The 19,453-nt window shown below is 41.3% G+C and overlaps 1 protein-coding gene across 2 annotated transcripts; it reads right to left on the reverse strand.

Annotated features, from left to right (window-relative positions):
• Positions 1–10,808: 10,808 nt before the first annotated feature.
• Positions 10,809–19,229, reverse strand: LOC119337171 (3-hydroxyisobutyryl-CoA hydrolase 1-like). Of its 2 annotated transcripts, XM_037609304.1 has the most exons (15): positions 19,197–19,229; positions 17,219–17,299; positions 17,035–17,103; positions 16,306–16,369; positions 16,044–16,123; positions 15,874–15,957; positions 15,187–15,271; positions 14,562–14,647; positions 14,237–14,358; positions 13,638–13,698; positions 13,459–13,557; positions 11,641–11,742; positions 11,526–11,567; positions 11,262–11,408; positions 10,809–10,995 (listed from the first exon to the last, which is right to left on the reverse strand). In XM_037609304.1, the coding sequence occupies exons 1-14, from the start codon at positions 19,227–19,229 to the stop codon at positions 11,271–11,273; spliced, it is 1,146 nt and encodes a 381-aa protein (XP_037465201.1). In that variant the 3' UTR covers positions 10,809–10,995; positions 11,262–11,270. The 2 variants fall into 2 exon arrangements, with proteins under 2 accessions (XP_037465201.1, XP_037465193.1); XM_037609296.1 differs by lacking the exon at positions 10,809–10,995 and having other exon boundaries at positions 11,046–11,408.
• Between the last annotated feature and the right edge of the window lie 224 nt (positions 19,230–19,453).

Raw genomic sequence — 19,453 nt, forward strand, 5'->3', positions numbered from 1 at the left:
GCCAGGCATCATGTCTTCTCCCCCCCCCCTCTGATCATATGGAAGAAGATGCTTGGTTGATGAAGATTGAGCTGAAGAGAGAAGACCCCGTTGGAGCAGCTAAGGAGGACAAGAGCAAGGAGTCACTCGGAGATCAAGTGCCGAGGGGCGAGCAAGCCTTGCTCGCCGATGAGGAAGAGGAAGATATCCTTGAACCCTACTATGCTCATCTTACCCCCGTTGAGATTGCAGCCTTTAGGATCATTAATACGATCCGTATACAAAATAAGTATCTCAATCGTGAAAATATGTTGCATATGGAGCACATTGCTTCCCTGCAGAGAGTCATCCGAAGATTGGAGAGCCTCTTGATCCTCAAAGACCGGATTGCTTCTACTTCATCACCACCAAAAGAAAACTGAGTATTGGGTATGGGCACTCCCCTTGGCTTTCGCCAAGCTTGGGGGAGGCGCCCCGGTATCGTATCAATCTCCACTATCTTTTGCCTTTACTTTCTTAGTTCGATCAATGGTTATCTTTTACTATTAGATGAATAAAAGTTTAGTTCGATCCTTTCTTTTTGTGAGTTTTCTTAGTGATCAATCCTTGTAATTGTGTGCGAGATATAATAAAGTTTAGTTTGAGTTTTGCCTTCTTTGCATTCCTGCTGCAATAAAAAGAAAAGAAAAAAAAGAAAAAAAAGATCATATGCTAATCTTATGGTAAGTGATGACATTACATAAGGAAAAGTATAAGTAGAAATTTTTATTGTAGATTGACAAACATAGCATTGGTCAATGATGAAACACATGAAAGAATTAATAAGGGAAGAGAAGATTCACATATAAATACACTATCATGGAAATCTTTTGTGATTGTGAGCACCCATCAAAATATTATATGCCAAAATTGTTGACGTTGGACAAGGAAGACAACTTAATGATTTATGTTTGTTCATATTCACATAGAAGTCATATTGTCATAGATCCTTCAACATGTGGTGCTTGCCCCTATCTTTGCTAGCCAAAAATTCCGCACTAAGTAGAGATACTACTTGTGCATCCAAAAACCCTTAAACCCTATCTTGTTTGAGAGTCCACCATACCTACCTATGGATTGAGTAAGATCCTTCAAGTGAGATGTCATCGGTGCAAAAAGGGCAATAAAAATTGCTTATAAAAATGTGAGATCATTTAGTGTAAGGGATGAGCGTTGTACGAACTTGTGATGGTGAAGAATAAAAGTGAAAGACTGCATAATAAAGGTTGCCATCACAAGGGGCAATATAATGTGATGTTCTCTTGCACTAAGGGGTTGAGCATACAAACAAAAAGCGCATGGCAACCTCTGCTTCCCTCAGCGAAGGGCCTATCTTTTACTTTCATGTATTTACTTTTATGCAAGAGTCAAAGTTTTTCTCTCTATTCCTTTTATTTTTCTCCTTTGGCAAGCATCATGTGGTGAGGAAAGATCTAGGCACATATGTCCAGTTGAATATGGGTAGCATGAGTTATTATTGTTGACATCGCCCTTGAGGTGAGTGTGTTGGGAAGCGAAACTATAAGCCCCTATCTTTCTTTGTGTCCGGTTGAAACGTTTTGCTCATGTGTACGCGGTGAGTGTTAGCAATCATAGAAGACTAAATGATGGTTGAGTATGTGGACTTGCCTAAAGGCTTCGATACGCGACCCTTCCTGAAAAGATGATGAATTGTAGTTGCAAAGTTGACTGAGAACATAGTTTGTTAGTTTGTAATAGAGTTTATGCTTTATACTTCAGTGTTGTAATGAATTGTCACTTGTTCATGAGAAATCTATGATAAAAGTTCTATAATAAAAGTTTTGTATTGAAGTTTGTTGCTGTTATAATAAGTCACATGATGCTGCTATGTCGGTATTTTTGTTTTTATCGACACCTCTCTCTCAAAGCATGTGGACATGTTTTTTGATTTTGGTTTTGCTTGAGGACAAGCGAGGTCTAAGCTTGGAGGAGTTCATACGTCCATTTTGCATGATGTTTTCCTACTGTTATTTATGTTGTTTTATTGTATAATAATGCTTTTTGGAGTAATTCTAATGCCTTTTATCTCATAATATGCAAGGTATGCACCAAGGGGAGAATTCTGGCAGCTGGAAATCTGGACCTGAAAAAGCTACGTCAAGCTACCTATTCTGCACAACTCCAAATGAGCTGAAACTCCCTAGGGATTTTTATGGAATATTTGAGGAATATTGGAGCAAATAAGTACCAGAGGAGGGACACCAGGTGGGCACAACCCACCTGGGCGCGCCAGGAGGCCCAGGCGCGCCCTGGTGGGTGTTGCCCTCCTCGGCCCACCTCCGATGCCCATCTTTTGGTATATAAGTAATTTTGACCGAGAAAAAATAAGGGGAGGACATTCAAGACGAAGTGTCGCTGCCTCGAGGTGGAACTTGGGCAGGAGCACTTTTTCCCTCCAGCGAAGCGATTCCGCCGGGGGAACTTCCCTCCCGAAGGAGGAAATCATCGTCATCATCATCACTAACAATTCTTCCATCTTGGGGAGGGTTGTCTTCATCAACATATTCACATCACCAACTCCTATCAAACCCTAGTTCATCTCTTGCGTTCAATCTTTGTATCAAAACTATAGATTGGTGCCCATGGGTGACTAGTAGTGTTGATTACATCTTGTAGTTGATTACTATATGGTTTATTTGGTGGAAGATTATATGTTCAGATCCATTATGCTATTCAATACCCCTCTGATCTTTAGCATGTTTATCATTTGTGAGTAGTTACTTTCATTCTTGAGGTCACGGGAGAAATCATGTTGCAAGTAATCATGTGAACTTGATATGTGTTCGATATTTTGATGGTATGTATGTTACCATTCTCTTAGTGGTGTCATGTGAACGTCGACTACATGACACTTCACCATATTTGGGCCTAAGGTAATGCATTGTGGAGTAGTTATTAGATGGTGGGTTGCGAGAGTGACAGAAGCTTAAACCCCAGTTTATGCGCTATTCCGTAAGGGACCGATTGGATCCAAAAGTTTAATGCTATGGTTAGAATTTATTCTTAATACTTTTCTCGTAGTTGTGGATGCTTGCGAGAGGGTTAATCATAAGTAGGAGGTTTGTTCAAGTAAGAATAGCACCCAAGCACCGGTCCACCCACATATCAAATTATCAAAGTACCGAACACGAATTAAGCCAACATGATGAAAGTGACTAGATGAAATCCCCGTGTACCCTCAAGAACACTTTGCTTATCATAAGAAACTATTTTGGCCTGTCCTTTGCCTCAAAAGGATTGGGATACCTTGCTGCACTTTTGTAACTATTATTGTTACTTGCTCGTTACAAATTATCTTGCTACCAAACTACTCCGCTACTTACAATGTTAGCACTTGCAGACATTATCTTGCTGAAAACCACTTGTCATTTCCTTCAGCTCCTCGTTGGGTTCGACACTCTTACTTATCGAAAACAGCTACAATTGACCACATACACTTGTGGGTCATCACGTGCTGACATTGCAATGTGGTTGGCTGCTTTAAACGATAGTTCGTGGCATTTTCTCAAGGCCACCGTTGGTGCCTTCGACGAAGATTACAGGGTGTTTTCTCAGCATGCCCGTGCTTTCCTCAACTCGAGGGCCAACGGATTGGTGCCCGGAGTGGCTCAGGCAACTCACCACTACGAGGAGGGCACCCACGATGTGGTGGGCCTCGCCCTCTTCCATGTCCAAGGAGCCAGTCATCTTCGATATCTCCGACGATGATGAGTAGCTTGTCTTATTAGCTCACTATAAGGACCTATGTTCAATTAGCTAGCTACGCGAGTTAAGCATGCTCAGTTTACTCGTTGCATGTGCTGCTCCGACCTTTCCTTAACAAATTCTAGTGAATTGCCCTATGTACTTTTACCATGCAATATGTTCCTCTAGTGTATATGTTCTATATGTCATGCAATGTGGTGCTCACTTATTAACTGTTTGGTTAATTTGTTGTCATGTCCAGTTAACTATTTGGTTCAATTCTGCAATGTGATGTTCAATTCTTCTGGGCGCAATTTTGCATTGTCTTCCATGTGAGAAATAAATCGGATTTGGCTGTACAAAATACATGAGAAACAAATACAATTTCTATATTTCCAAGTTGGCAAGCATGCTTGGTTTGGTTAACTGTCTGATCTTCTAGTATGTTATATATTGTGCAATGTGGTGCTCGGTTAATATTTGGTTCATTTGTTCTGGTGTTTAGTTAACTATTTGGATCAATTCTGCAATGCAATGTTCAATTGTTGTGGGTGCATTTTTTTTATTGTCTACCAGGTGAGAAATAAATCTAATTTGGATGTACTAAATACATGAGAAACAAATACAGGTGCTATATTTCCAAGTTGCTAAGCATGCTTGGTTTGGTTAACCATATGATCTTCTATTAGGAGTATGTTATATTGTGCAATGTGGTGCTCAGTTAATGTTTGGTTCATTTGTTGTGGTGTTTAGTCAACTGCTTGGTTCAATTCTGCAATGTGATGTCCAATTGTTGTGGGTACAATTTTGTATTGTTATGCATGTGAGGAATAAATCAAATTTGGTTGCACTTCATACATGAGAAACATATACAATTGCTATAGTTCCTAGTTCTTAGTCATGCTTGGTTTGGATAAATGGCTTTTTCATGTGGCTCGAATTAATCTGGTGAATCTGCAATGTGTTTATTTTTCATCAACATATTTTACTGATAGCATGCCAACCCTCACTTCACCTGATCACTAACTACCTCATATGTGTTCCAAGGAAATAATGGGAAGCACTGAGTTTTACAACTGAGGTTTGCACATGCTTGGTCCTTTGTCTAATAGTACATTTTGTGCAATTGCAGGAACCATTCTAATATTTAGGTTTTTAACAATTTGTTCTTGCACATGTAGGTCCTGCTATCAGAGGTTTTGACCCACTGTTCGACCCATTTTGCATATGGGGAAATGAGTTGTCCATGAATATCAGTCAAATCAAGAAACTCAGAAAGATTGTTAGGATAAAGAAACTAGTGACAAAAAACAACAAGATCTTTGTCTGCACAATGAAGAAGACATCAGTTCACTGTAGGATGGTACTAACTATTATACCTTGTCTTTTCATTCCTTTGCGCCATTTCAAATCTAGAGAAGATATTTATGCATATCCTTGTTTCCAGGCCTTTTCAAAGCAGTTCACTGATGATTACCTCTCAAACCACTTGTATGGTCAGGAGGCGAGGAAGGTATTCATACAACACCCATGATACAATATTGAAGTCTTCCTGAAGAGGACGAAGGATGGATGGTCAATCATCCACAGGCACTGGCCTAAAGTTGCAAAGACCTTCAACATCAATGAAGGCTCAATATTCGCCTTCCGCTTCAGCAGTTTTCCATATGAGATTCATCTGTCTATGTACAGTCTATGATGGTAATTTCGAAAGGTTATAGATGTTGCATGTGAAACTTGGTGCTGGTGCAGTTGTGTAATGGTGTAGCTAGCTATATGCCTATATGGTGTAACTGAGTGCTGAGTTATATGATGTTGTAATATGATGTATTTCAATTATGAAATCATGCTTCCTTAATATGAAAATGAAATATATTGTGTGCTTAATATGAAATGTAAATTTGATTAATAAATGGATTATTAATAAAAGGCTAATCAGCATGCTAATTGGGTTTTTTCTATTGCAAACGGTTATTGAGAAAACACCGTGGGTGATGACCTCAGACAACGCACATAGTTTTTAGGAAGAAAACATGTTGGGTCCATGAACAATCACACATGACTTCCTCTTGAAAACTATTTGCGTTAGGCCACCTTGCGCAAACGTTTTCACATAAAAGTGTGTGTGATGGACAGCCTATGCCACAGAGTTTCTTCTACACACCGTGTGTGATGCATTCAATAACACAAACGAAAAAATGTTAATATCGTCTGCAATGGCAGCGCTATCACAAACGATTTAATGGGGAAAATTGTGTGTGATGTACGTGTGAATGGAAATGTTTCCCTGGATTGACTGTGTGGGATGTTACATACGAACGGAAACATACTTCTTGGATTGACTGTGTGGATGTACATACGAACGGAAACGTATTACTTGGATTGACTGTGTGGAATGTATATACGAACGGAAACGTTTGTCTGGGACTGACTGTGTGTGATGTACTTACGACCGGAACTGATTGGGCATGTATAATCGTATTTGATCGCTCGCCCGTCGCACACGAGCTCATTTTGCCAAGCGTGTGTGACCGGAGGGCCTATCCCCGACAGTTTCTGGGTCGTGTGGGAAGGACCCCCTATCGCCCACACTCACTAGCCGACGGTTCAAAATGCCTCTGCAGAAAGGGGTTAAAATCGTTTGTATAGCAGCCCGTTGTACCAGTGCCAACAGACACACCGCAAAAATTGATTACACCGAATAGATATCCAAGAACATCGAGGAGAACATTGTACTGAAGATCAAAGAGAGAGAAGAAACCATCTACCTACTAGCTATGGACTCGTAGATCTGTGGTAAACTACTCACACATCATCGGAAGGGCAGCAAGGTTGATGTAGAGCTCCTCCGTGGTTGAATCCCCCTTCGGCATAGTGCCAAAAAAGGCCTCAGATGGGATCTCTCGAGAACAGTAACTTGTGGCGGTGGAAATAGGGTTTTGGCTGGCTCTTTGTTGGTTTCCTGATTTTAGAGAATTTATAGAGGCGAAATTAGGTCAAACAGAGCAATGGTGAGCCCACGAGGCACCAAGGCACGCCTACCCCCTGGGTGCGCCCTGGTGGTTTGTGGCCACCTCCTTTGCCTCTTGACTTCCTCCCGAAGCTTCTAGTGTCTCTTTTCTCCAGAAAAAAATCTCCAAAAAGTTTCATGACATTTGGACTTCGTTTGGTATTGATATTCTGGAAAATTAAGAAGAAGCAAAAAAACAGCAACTGGCATTGGGCACTAAGTTAATAGGTTAGTCCCAAAAAATGATATGTATTTGCTTGTAATTGCATATAAAACATCCAAGATTGATACTATAATAGCATGGAATAATCAAAAATTATAGATACGTTGGAGACGTATCACCCCACGTCTTTTATCGACCCGATAGTTTTTTTGCGAGAAAACTTCCAATCTATTCATCTTCGATCATGGCAGTACAACGAACACCAGAAATAATAAAAATTACATCCTGATTCGTAGACCACCTAGCAACGACTACAAGCACTGAAGCGAGCCGAAGGCGCGCCGCAATCACCGCCCCTCACTCGCCGGAGCTGGACAAAACTTGTTGTAGTAGACAGTCGGGAAGTCATCATGCTAAGGTCCCATAGAACCAGCGCAGCAGAATAGCAACCTCCGCAGTTGAAGAGTAACGTAGATCGGAAGGATCCAACTTGAAGACACATAAACGTAGACGAACTACAACCAGATCTGAGGTAATCCACCAATGATAGATCCGCCGGAGACACAGCTCCACACGCGCACCAACGATGCTAGACACACCACCAGGACAGGGGTTAGGCGGGGAGAACTTTATTCCATCGTCAGGGAGCCGCTATCATCTCGTGTTCCTGAGCAGGACACAAAACCTAACAAAACTCGAAGGAACATCTAAAAACAGAGCCCTCCCGCCGGCAAGGACCGAGATCCACCGCGACGCCATGGCTCTAAGGCCGCCGGAGACGAGGAGAATCGGCAGCGGCACCGACGGGAGACAAAACAAACCCTAGACTTTTCTTAGGGAAGGAGTCAACCGCACTAGGTAGTCTTATCAACCCGATAGTTGTGCCCGTGTTGTCGGAAAATGGTTTAAAATTTGGTTGGCGATGGTGCAATTTGTTACACAACGGCCTCAAAACTGGCGTTTGTTCTTAAAATTCCCTCAATAGTGATGGTAATCTGCAACTCTAGCCTCAGATGTGGTGAATTTTATTTTAATTTATTCAGATACGTCACGTCTACCATTTCGTGGTTTTATAAGAAATATTTTCATGCTACAGACCATGTTACATCATCCGGGACATCATCTACGGTTAACTAACACTAACCCGAGAATTTAGAAATCAAATATCCACATTTCTGCAAAACGAGCTGCCATCTTCAGACGATTTTGTCCCACCCTTGGAAACCATGGCGGAAATGCAACGACGATGATGATGGCGGGAGAGAGAGAGAGAGAGAGAGGTAGATAGAGATAGATAGATAGATAGAGAGAGAGGGGGGGTGGGGTGAATCGTTTTAGGTGGGTGAGGGTTAACCGCGAGGGCTAGCTGTCATCTCCCGCATGTCTCCTATCGACTCGATAGTATTTTCTTGCGAGAAAACTTTCAATCTATTCATGTTCGATCATGACACTACAACGAACACCGGAAATAATAAAAATTACAACCAAATCCGTAGACCATCTAGCGACGACTACGAGCTCTGAAGCGAGGCGAAGGCACGCCTTCGTCATTGCCCCTCCCTCACCGGAGCCGGGCAAAACTTGTTGCAGTAGACAGTCGGGAAATCGTCGTGCTAAGGTCCCATAGACCAACAGACCAGCGCAGCAAAACAACAATTGCTGCCGATGAAGAGTAACGTAGATCAGAAGGATCCAAATTGAAGACACATAAACGTAGATGACCTACGACCAGATCTGAGCAAATCCACCAATGATAGATCCGCCGGAGACACACCTCTACACGTGCACCGACAATACTAGACACACCACCAAGACGGGGCTAGGCGGGGAGAACTTTATTCCATCTTCAAGGAGCCGCCGCCGTCTTGTCTTCATGAGTAGGACACAAAACCTAACAAAACTCGAAGGAACATCTAAAAATAGAGCCCTCCCACCGGCAAGGACCAGGATCCACCGCAATGCCATGGCCCTAGGACCACCGGAGACGAGGTGAATCTGCAGCGGCGTCGGCGGGAGACAAAGAAACCCTAGACTTTTCTTAGGGAAGGAGTCAACTGCAATAGGTAGTCTTATCGACCCGATAGTTGTGCCCGCGTTGTCGGAAAATTGATGGTTGTTCTTAAAATTTCCTCAATAGTGATGGTAATAGGCAACTCTAGCCTCACATGTGGTGGTTTTTATTTTAATTTACTCAGATACGTCACGTCTATCGTCCGTGGTTTTATAAAAAATATTTTCGCGCTACAGACCCCGTTACATCATCCGGGACATCATCTCCAGTTAACTAGATTGAGCCGGTAGCAGTAGCTACCACGCGCAGTGCCGTGAAACACATTCTACGTACTACGTGGATATCACATTCTTCATATACACAGCGGAGCCACATCACATTTTCTTTTCTTTTCTTTTTTTGCAAGGGCCACATCACATTTTCTGTATGCATTGTAACTTCTACAGTGCGTGCTCCTTGTAGGCAATTAAGAAAGGACGGTGACCCATGCGGAATGGCAAGAGAATTAGTTAAAGGGAAGGGCCATACGCTGAAAGGGAGGGATCGATCGGGAAAAAATTCGGTGCGGAGATTAGCTACTAAATCAAGTGCCGGGCCTGGAATGGATTTAATTCAGTTCGATCGGCGCGTGCAATGCAATGCTTGCACGCGTGCTTGTGCTCCGTTCAATTCCTTTCATGCTCATGGTTGACTGTTAGATTCATTGATTAGCTATAAGAGGCCTTCGTATATACTCCCTCCCTCTCATAATATATGAACGTTTTTGACACTAGTGTAGTGCCAAAAATGTTCTTATATTATGGGACAGAGGGAGTATAAATTAATTTAATTTTGCAAATAATACCAATTTTAACCTTACGTTAGAAATCCCGAATGGTGTTCCTCTTTCTAGGGGAATGTTCCATTTAGAAAGAAAAAAAAAATTAGAAACTGTGGATGTGGAGGCTACGGGGTTGGGCTTTTTAGTCCAAGGCCAGGCCTTTGTAGGCCTAGACAGCCCAATATGAGCAGAACAGGACAAAATGCACAGAAGAACAAATTTTAGTCAAAGTGAATCGCTGTGACCAACTGTAAAGGCAGAGAAAGATAAAAAGGAATCATTCATGAGGTGTCGGCGCATGCACGCACGACACACAAAGGGGGGGAGAGAGAGATCTTGACCGGATCATAAGATATAGAGATGGAGAAGTACAGTGCAAGTATTAAAAAAGAAGGCAGTAAATCCATCGCTCAGTTCATTTGTATTATCTGTTGGATAGATACTGAGAAGAAGAAAAAAGGAGTGGTTGCAAGCGAGGAAAGCGACGGACGGTGTGCCTCAGCTATTTGATTTCTGTTTTGGTTTTGCTGGATAGCTACTCTCTCCATCCGAAAATACTTGTCATTAAAATGGATGTATCTAGATGTATTTTAATTTTAGATATATCCATTTTCATCTATTTTGATGACAAGTAATTTCGGATGGAGGAGTATTTGATTTCTCTTCAGCAGTTGAAGCCGTTAGATTTTAGTAGTAACCAGTTACATTTTTTAGTCGTATATAACCAGTTGTCCGACCAAGACATGTGAACTGCTATTAGCAACAACAAAAAAAGACATGTGAACTGCTATTTTTTCTACACAAAGATTCGTAAAGAAAGGCACGAGGGTCTTATTTTATATTGACTCGGTGAGCTGGACAATGGAAGAGGGGTTAGGTATACAAGTGCGTAAGCCATTATTCTTGTGTTTAAAATTTTATTAAACTATAGAAGTTGTTGAATCTGTGGAGGGACCATGCCGCCAATGGGCCGCCGTCAGGGGACCAACGGACCGTACAGATATGCTTCCATTGCACCGTGAAAGTCGGTAGCCTGTAACATAAGCTTCAGCTTTGGAGAGCAACCGCAGCCAGGATTACATCACTAACACTTACAACTTCCTTCTAGTATTATAGCAGTATAACTGATAAAGAATTTTGTGTAGTAATAACAGTTATCTACAAGATGTACTTCCAATTTATTCCATCAGTTATGTCTATGGATTCTTTCAAGACATATATGTTTTACTCACGAGCACCCGTCGAGGCTTCATCTGAATCCTCCGCATGAGGCTAGTCATAGTGGGAGTAACTTAGCAAGTAACATAGCACACTTCGAGATTTTTTTGCTTATGTGGCATGTAGTTAATGAGAAGTGGTAACATAATATGTTACTGTAACATAGCGCTTTTCAAGACAAGATGAGTCTACAAACTAATTAATAAAGTCCTCCATGACACTACTACTATGTTATTTTGCACTATGAAGGTAGTAACTTAGGCTAGTATTATATGCATGACACTAATATAAGTTACTCCTCACTATGACCAGCCTGAGACTTCCATCAGAGCTTGGGAACAATTCTTCTTCCATGGGAAGGTCTAGTTGGCAGGTTCAAATCTTCCCACTGTGGATCGTCGACCTTGGAGAAATATTTTGCAACTACCCCGTCATGCACTTTATCCAGAGTTGGCGGCATCCACTGCAATCAACAGATGTACCAACACAATACAATACAATTCAATTCAGAGGGTACTCCATAGAAAGAAAATGTCTAATGCATTTTCTGAAGTCCATTATAAATATGAAGTGATATGACCTTTGGGTTTCGATCTTTATCTACAAGTATCGCCCTGCATCCCTGCGATAGCAATCAGATTTTAGATATATTGATTGCGAATAAACAGGACCACTGCTGAAGATGCTGACATTACCTCAAAGAAGTCTCTGCTGAAGTCACCGCGCATCACATGGCAAACCATTCTATATTCTCGGCGCAAGCACTCACCAACAGTTTGCAGCCTCCCTTCTCTTATCTGAAACCATAGTCAAAGGGATAAAGTAAGAACCATCATACAACGGGACATGCATGGCATATCTTAGTTTAACATCCGCATGACAAGACGTAAAACTTGCTTCATGCATTGATGAAAACCAAAAAAAAGTTCTTCCTAACTCGTGAATTCTTATGTTAACCAAGACTTTTGGTGCTGGTGTTTTGTGCAAACCCAATTACTTATGTTAACCAAGACTTTTGGTGCTGGTGTTTTGTGCAAACCCAATTACTTCTCTGTGTGCCAAAGCTGCTCATTTTAATATGTAATGATGCTGATAGCTGGTGCTTTGACAGTTGACACCCTGATTCTGCTCGTGACAAGGTTGAAACTTCCACCATGTACAGATCCAAGACAAACTTTATGCCCAGAGATATCAGATTATCTAACTGAAACAGGCTAGAAGATGATTGTCACCGACTCACAGTGAGACCCCGTAACACTCTTTGATTCAACTTCTACCAAGTCACATTAATATTTAACATCGTGAGGTTGAGAAAGTTCATGTGGATGGAAATATCCAAAACAGTCCATCCAGATATGACCTGAGAAACTGGCACCAGCTTATGGTTGCTGTCAATAAGTTGGCAGGAGTTTTATCAGGAAAGAATGCAAGCGGAGACAAGGAAGTGGAGTTGGGGTAGCTGTGAGAGGAGATGAAAAGAGGGATAAGACTGGACCCACTTAGGGCTTGTTCGGTTTGATGGGGATTGAGGATTAAATCCCTGCAAGTCAAAATCCACCGCCACCCCCTCTAATCCTCTCCAATCCTCTTGGCAAGAGGATTAATCGAACAAGGCCTCAAGGGTAAGCTAGAGTTTCACACACGGCATCATAACTACAAGAACAAATTTTGGTGGAAAGTGTAGTTCAAAAGAAGTGACACATCTACAAAAGCAGATTTCTGTGCGCAACCCATACTGCATACAGCACCTTCCAAGTTTTTTTAAGGAAAATGTAAAAAAATCTTGGATGAAGGTCATGCTTATGCTGTATCTCGTTCACCTGCAAAACTTTCAAAAGAATATGCCCATTTATGTCTCATGAACCTGCAAAACTTCACAATAATATGACCCTTTGTGTCTCATGTACAAAAAAAGACGAGTGACTAGTATCGAATACTATTCACTTATATCTTGAATTTCTTTTGTAGTGGGTATAAATAGTAATCTTTTAAAAAAAATTGGAAGTGCATGCATTGGATGAAAAAATCTGAGCATAAGACAGCGCATAACCTACATTAATGTTTTTTTAAAAAAAATTGGAAGTGCGACATGCATGGTTTCCAGTGCAACCCACTGTGCTTTTGAATTATCTGCCATCTAGTTGCTATATACACACAGTTGTGCAGAGAACTAAATACTACACATATGTTGCGACCCCACACCAACAACTCCAAGGTTTTTGAAACTCGCTCATAATTGGTCAACAAGATTAAAATAGTTATGGGGTTGATATATTGTGCATTGTTTGAGACTCAAGGGTCCAACAGTCTAGGTCCCCAGCCTCCTACCCACCACAACTACCTCGATAGTCCTAACAATAATAGACATATTCAGTATACGAAACCATATCAAGGGTCAATGGGTCTAACCAAACATTAAGTCATTAACTACTAACCAATAACATAGCACGCCAAAACGATTAGACAACTGACGACATTACAAGTATAATGTTCTGGAAGTGTTTGACAGATACCGATGCGAGAGAGATTTTCAGACTAGTAGGAGAAGCCTTCCGCAATGAGTGGATTGCAGCAGTAACCAATTTATCGGCCATACTTGGAGCTTCTTGTTCCTGACATGATAGATACCAAATTTAGCTGGACAAAACACATAGGCCCATAGAAAGTTACAATTAACTCCATCAAGACTCACAAGAGCGGATATGATTTCTTCGACTGTTCTTTTGGAGAAGCATCTGTTGATGATTTCCATCCTTGGAGCAAAAAAGAAAAAAGGGAAGTAACACAGAGGAATCAGGACATAATTGATCGAAGCATCAATGGATCATGCAGCTCATAGTAAAAACAGCTATCCGAGAAACCAGAAGCATTTCTTAAAGTAGATGGCCTTAATTACATGCAAACACAGACTTCAGCCAGTATCTAACATGGGCCTTAGGACCAAATTAGAACACAATGACAACAGCAAGTTTAAATGATCGATCCAGGTTATTCATGCTTTGCCGTCTTTACATCAATTGGATCAGAATGTTAATAAATATCATGGACAGGCAAGCCAACAGATTACGTATAGCTAGTAAAGCTCGAAGTAATTTTGTGTGAGAATTTTCATGACATGTTAGCATCAAAGATGTCAAGGTCTCAAGGATATCTCGTGCATGTAAGGGACAGCGCAGGAGTAGAACAACTTATCTTTTTTTTCATGAATAGTATAAACTACACATACACATACACATCAATGTAAACTCCACATGCATGAAAGGGATAATGTCAACACAATCGCCTTCTTACCTATTCATAGCACTACTTCCTTTCACAGATGGCTGTTGTGAAAATTGATCAATAATTCCACATATAGCAAATGGATCAGAAGTGTCCACCTTTTTAAGTGATTCTTCAAGCAGTGACATCCTCTGAAAAAATATACTAGGAATTATAGAGCAATGCTGACACACACATAACGTACTAGATGTAGGTCAACTGACAAGAACTTGCAGATGTTAGATCAACAAGGTTAGCAAAGCATGCACGTTGCATTGCTCAAGTTTCCAAGGACGTAAGTAACAATCACATTGATATGCATTGAGCATCAAACTTAAATCATCAGCAAACCTACGTTCAAAGGGACAAAATGAGTTGCCAGGCCACATGCAAGCATTTCTGCACCATCCAACCTTGCACCAGTAAGGCCAACATACTCTCCTGAAGAAAGACGTCACTGACGATTTAGTCAAAAACAACCTCTCAAGATAGTTCTGCAATCAATTATCTGACAACCGATCCCTACCATGAAATTAAATAGACATTCAAAACTTTGGCTACATATATTTCCACAACCATGCACATGAACATTTAAATTTATTTTTTTACAAGATAAACTGATTAATTTTTCAAAACTTCCATGATGAAGTGATAATGCTCCCATTGCCACCTCAAGCATGTTTTTTTTCATAATTCGACAAGGTAATTCATAAGGAACACCATTGATCACAATCAAATAAGCACATGATTCACATCAAAATTGTTAAGGGAGTGTCCAGGGATGCATAACTGTCCATGGATGTCATAATATCCTAAATCTCTCAACAGAGTTAGCTTAAGGGCAACCTACCGAAATTACTCAGCAAGGTAAAGAAAAATCAATACAACAGTACATAAACATATGGTTAGTGCAGAGCAAACTGGCATTGTTATGTGTGAAATTCATTTGAATAACGAAGGTGGGAGAAAAAAAAGGTCACCATAGAACCCAGGTAGTCTAGAAAGAAAATAAGAAGCCCCTATATCTGGAAAGAGTCCCAGTGCTGTTTCTGGCATTGCAAAAACCTGCATAGAAATTCAAAATAGATGAACACAAAATTTTGCTACATGCAAGCATACTGGTTATCTATAAAAGGGCATCAATCTACCACATACCCCAACTATGTATAAGAACTACTAGCATAGACAGAGCCCACATAAATGGCAAGTTGACCTAGCTGCCAGACCTAATAAGTTCTGATGTAAATATCCATAAGAGTGTTATTGGTTGGCTGAAAAAAAGTACACATTATGGGAAGCACTTGGTCATGAATTAATTATTCTGATTAAGTACTTACTTTGGGCCAACATGGAGTATAATCTCTATAACTAAATTTCTGACATCATCATGGTGCAATACCAGCACTAGTAAACAGTATAGCATATGAGTGTGAATGCATAAAGTACTTCATAAATTTTTTAAAGAGTGACTTAAATAAGATAACATGCAATCATTGGACAGTTAAAAACTGGATAGTGTGCGTGAGAACCCCAAACAAACAGATCTTAAGCTACCTCATGATAAATAAACATTCTGTGCACCCCAACTACAACCCCAATTAAATTATATAGCTATATAAGCAACACAGGAAGCAAAAGGCCATTTGAGTATGCTTCATAGAATATACCGTGTTCTCTGTGGCAACCCGAAACCTTCCATGTATAGAAACACCAGCACCTCCACCCATGACAATTCCAGTAAGTAGAGAAACCTACAATTGAATGATGTAGCATTTAGTAGTGCGCAACAACGACAAAACAATTATATGGAGAATGAATTTCAAAGGATGCGGCTCACCTGTGGTTTGCTATAAGTTGCAATGATATAGTTTAACAAAAATTCAGTATGGAAAAAATCAGCACCATATTTCCAGGTATCTGATTTCAGAGAACATACAATGAAGTTAATAAAATGCCTTCAGTAATGATAAATATAAAGGCTAAATGCTAATGTCTGAAGTCGAGTTGGACAAATAAAGATGACAGAAGTCAAAGGAAAAACATGCTGAAGCAATCAGCTTTAGGTAATTAATATCATTGACACCTTAAGTAATTAGTACCATTATTTATAGATTGGGCAACTTCAGCAACATCACCTCCAGCACAAAATGCCCTTCCTTTTCCCTGAGAAGAAATGAGGATTGAATCCAATGACAGACATGGGTTACAGGGTAAGTTAAAGTAGGAAGGAACATACAGACAACTATACCAATCTAAGAGAACTAACATAATGATAGCATGAAATGAAAAACAAAATGAGGTCAAACAACAATAGCAAGAGAAAAATAAAGAACGCCCAGAATATTAAATGTGAAATTGTTACAACAAGCCAATAATTCATACACTTCAAATCAGCGAGTACGAATGACAAAAAACGAGTGCGATGCTCAGCAACAAATATCACGGAACACCATAATTGTGTTTTCCCTAAAATCAAGCAATTAAAAACAGCAAGGAGGAATATGCTCCAAACCAGACTAAGTACAGAAAACGTTACTGCACGATTTCGGGAACATTGATTGGGTAACTGATGTCCACGGTTACTGCTTTGTTGCTCAGTAATTTCTATTTCCAGTTACGTGTTAATACACAGCATCCAAATATTCGAAGGGTGACCCAGATTACAGGACCAGAAAACAAGACACACACAGGCTATACTTAAGCAGTCGGTCAAATATTAGACTACAAAAGGCATGCAGTGCTATCAATTGACACACATAGGCTATACTTAAGAAGTCAGTCAAATATTAAACGACAAAAAGCATGCAGTGCTATTTAATATTTATTACCTTGACAATCAACAGTTTAACTGTGTTTTCTTCCTCATAAGAAGTGAAACATTTCAGAAGTCCTGTAACCTGGAAGATGAAACCAAAAGATCTGTCCTCAGCCATACTGAAAGCAGTTGTGGCTACTACTGCCGTATGATCCAGTACTAGTAGAACTCTTCTTGAATCTCTCTTGCAGACATACCATTGCAGAGGAGAGAGCATTTAACTGCTTTGGCCTATTCAAAACCAATGTCCGTGTAGAGCCATTTGCTTCCACCAGTACCTGGAAAAGGAGGGCAAAGAAAAGGCTCGTTATTTTCTGGAGAATTGAATCGGAGGAACTTACAGATGAGACTTATAAGGAAAAGGATATAGATCCGAAAGAAGGGTATACATCTGACAATAGGATTAATTATTATAAAGAACAACACAGCATAGTTTGGCCGCAAAAACATTTGAAACCTATATTGAGAATTCTAGAACCATACACCCTGAAGGATGATACAAAAACAGAGCCAAACCAACTCATGGTTGCTATTTGGTGATAATGAAATAAGGTGCAGTTTGCACTCTCAATTCTGACCAAGCATTCACTAGACAAGAAAAACAACATCTCTTGATTTTTTTTACTTAAATACATACCAGGAACACCAAAATAGTCAAAACTAAAAAGTAGCGCTATTATTAAATTCGGGCAATTTATTATAGTCTTCCCCGCAAGATCTGTCATCAATCTATCTAACGAGCCATTTCTCTGGTTATATCTACACACTAGACATTAGTCAAGCGAAAGGGGAAAACCCACTCCGATAGGAATCCGCCAGACTGCAGCTACAACAAACGACCATGGTTAGCCTAATCTAACATTTGAACTGAAGCTAAGTTACCCGACCGGGCACAGACGAGTAAAGCGAGATGACCTGCATGCAATGGAATGGAGTGGCAGCAGTAAGAGCAAGTACAGCAGTTTCCCTAAAATTTCTCCCCGTATATTTTGTAACCGGGAACTCCCCTAAAATTTTATTAAACTTCAGAAGCTCCCCTAAAACTTCAGAAGCTCCCCTAAATCATCTCCTATAAGGCTATAACTACCATTTTAAACCTTTATAGTTCGAACAGCTGGTTTTCTCATATGGCCATACCACATGTATCATTTTCTACATAATTCAAGCAATTATTTTGTTAATACAGCCAAGCATCCATACAACATATAATTCATAATTCAAATGATTTAGAGACATAGCAGCAGCAGCACATTAATGAAAATAGCAGCATCAAGCGTCTCTCTCTGTATATGCTAATAATATGCATTAGCAGCAGCAGCCCGTCAATAGATATAGCAGCAGCAGACCACAAAAATTTATCTTCTAGTCCCTCTGATTTCTCAGCCGCATACACATAGCAGCAGCATCGTCTAAGTCTCTCTCAGAGGCTAATTGATTTGATGCCAAGATTTGGCATTGCCAATACTTGGCAAGCTAACAATTGGCCATATCAAAAGTTGCCAAAAATTGGCAACTTCTTGTGAGGTTGGCAAATAAATTTGATAACCAACTAAATGCCATATGTTGGCATACCAATTTTTGGCATCAAACAATCATGCTCTCAATTTCTCTCCTCTAATCTCTCTGATTCATCCCCATAGCAGCAGGTAGTCCAGCGACTCCTTCCCCACCTCACTCTTCTTCACCCAGCCGCTCAGTGCCCCATCACCGTGGCCACAGCCCACCGCCCAGCACAGTGCCCGCCGGGCAAACGGATGGTCTTCCTTTGTCCCGGCGAGCCGCAACTGCTCGAACCCGTTTCTACTTCCTTTATCCCGCACGGCCTCATGTCGCTCCCCGCTCCCACCCCGTGCCTAGCCCCGGCGGCCGCGCCTCCCCCGCCTCCCAGCGCCGGGGCTCCTCCCTGCTCGCGCCTCCCCATCCGCGTTTCTTCGGCCCTCACCGCACCACCCCGTGGATCCACCGACTGGACGGTGCCGTCTGCGTCTGTGTGTGTGTGTCTCCCCCAGGTCAAGCTTACTCTGTTTTGCTCGATCTGAGATAGGAAGGCGGAGTCGCGGTGGCGGGAGCGAGCTTTCCGGAGGCAGCCGTTGGCATCGTATGGGCATGTGCGACCGAACGGATTGGAGACTGGGCGGCGAGAGGAGTAGTGGGAAGGAGGAGGAGGCGACAGACCTGATCGGAATCGCCGCTCGCCGGCGAGGCCATGTCGTCAGCTGGTGGAGCGAAGCGCCTGGAGCAGTGGAGCCTTTCGAGTTGGACTCGATGAGGAGACCCGAAGCCAAGCCGCGGCCAGGGGAAGGAGGAATGCACACCATCACACTACGGTTGGGTTGCCAGTTCCGTAACGGAAGAAAACTACTTCCACTGACTGGTGGACCAGCCATCCATACCAACAAGGCAACAGCTAGAGATGTTTTTTTTTTTTTTGA

Source organism: Triticum dicoccoides, chromosome 1B, assembly GCF_002162155.2.
Source record: "Triticum dicoccoides isolate Atlit2015 ecotype Zavitan chromosome 1B, WEW_v2.0, whole genome shotgun sequence".
In the NCBI taxonomy this organism is placed as follows: domain Eukaryota; kingdom Viridiplantae; phylum Streptophyta; class Magnoliopsida; order Poales; family Poaceae; genus Triticum; species Triticum dicoccoides.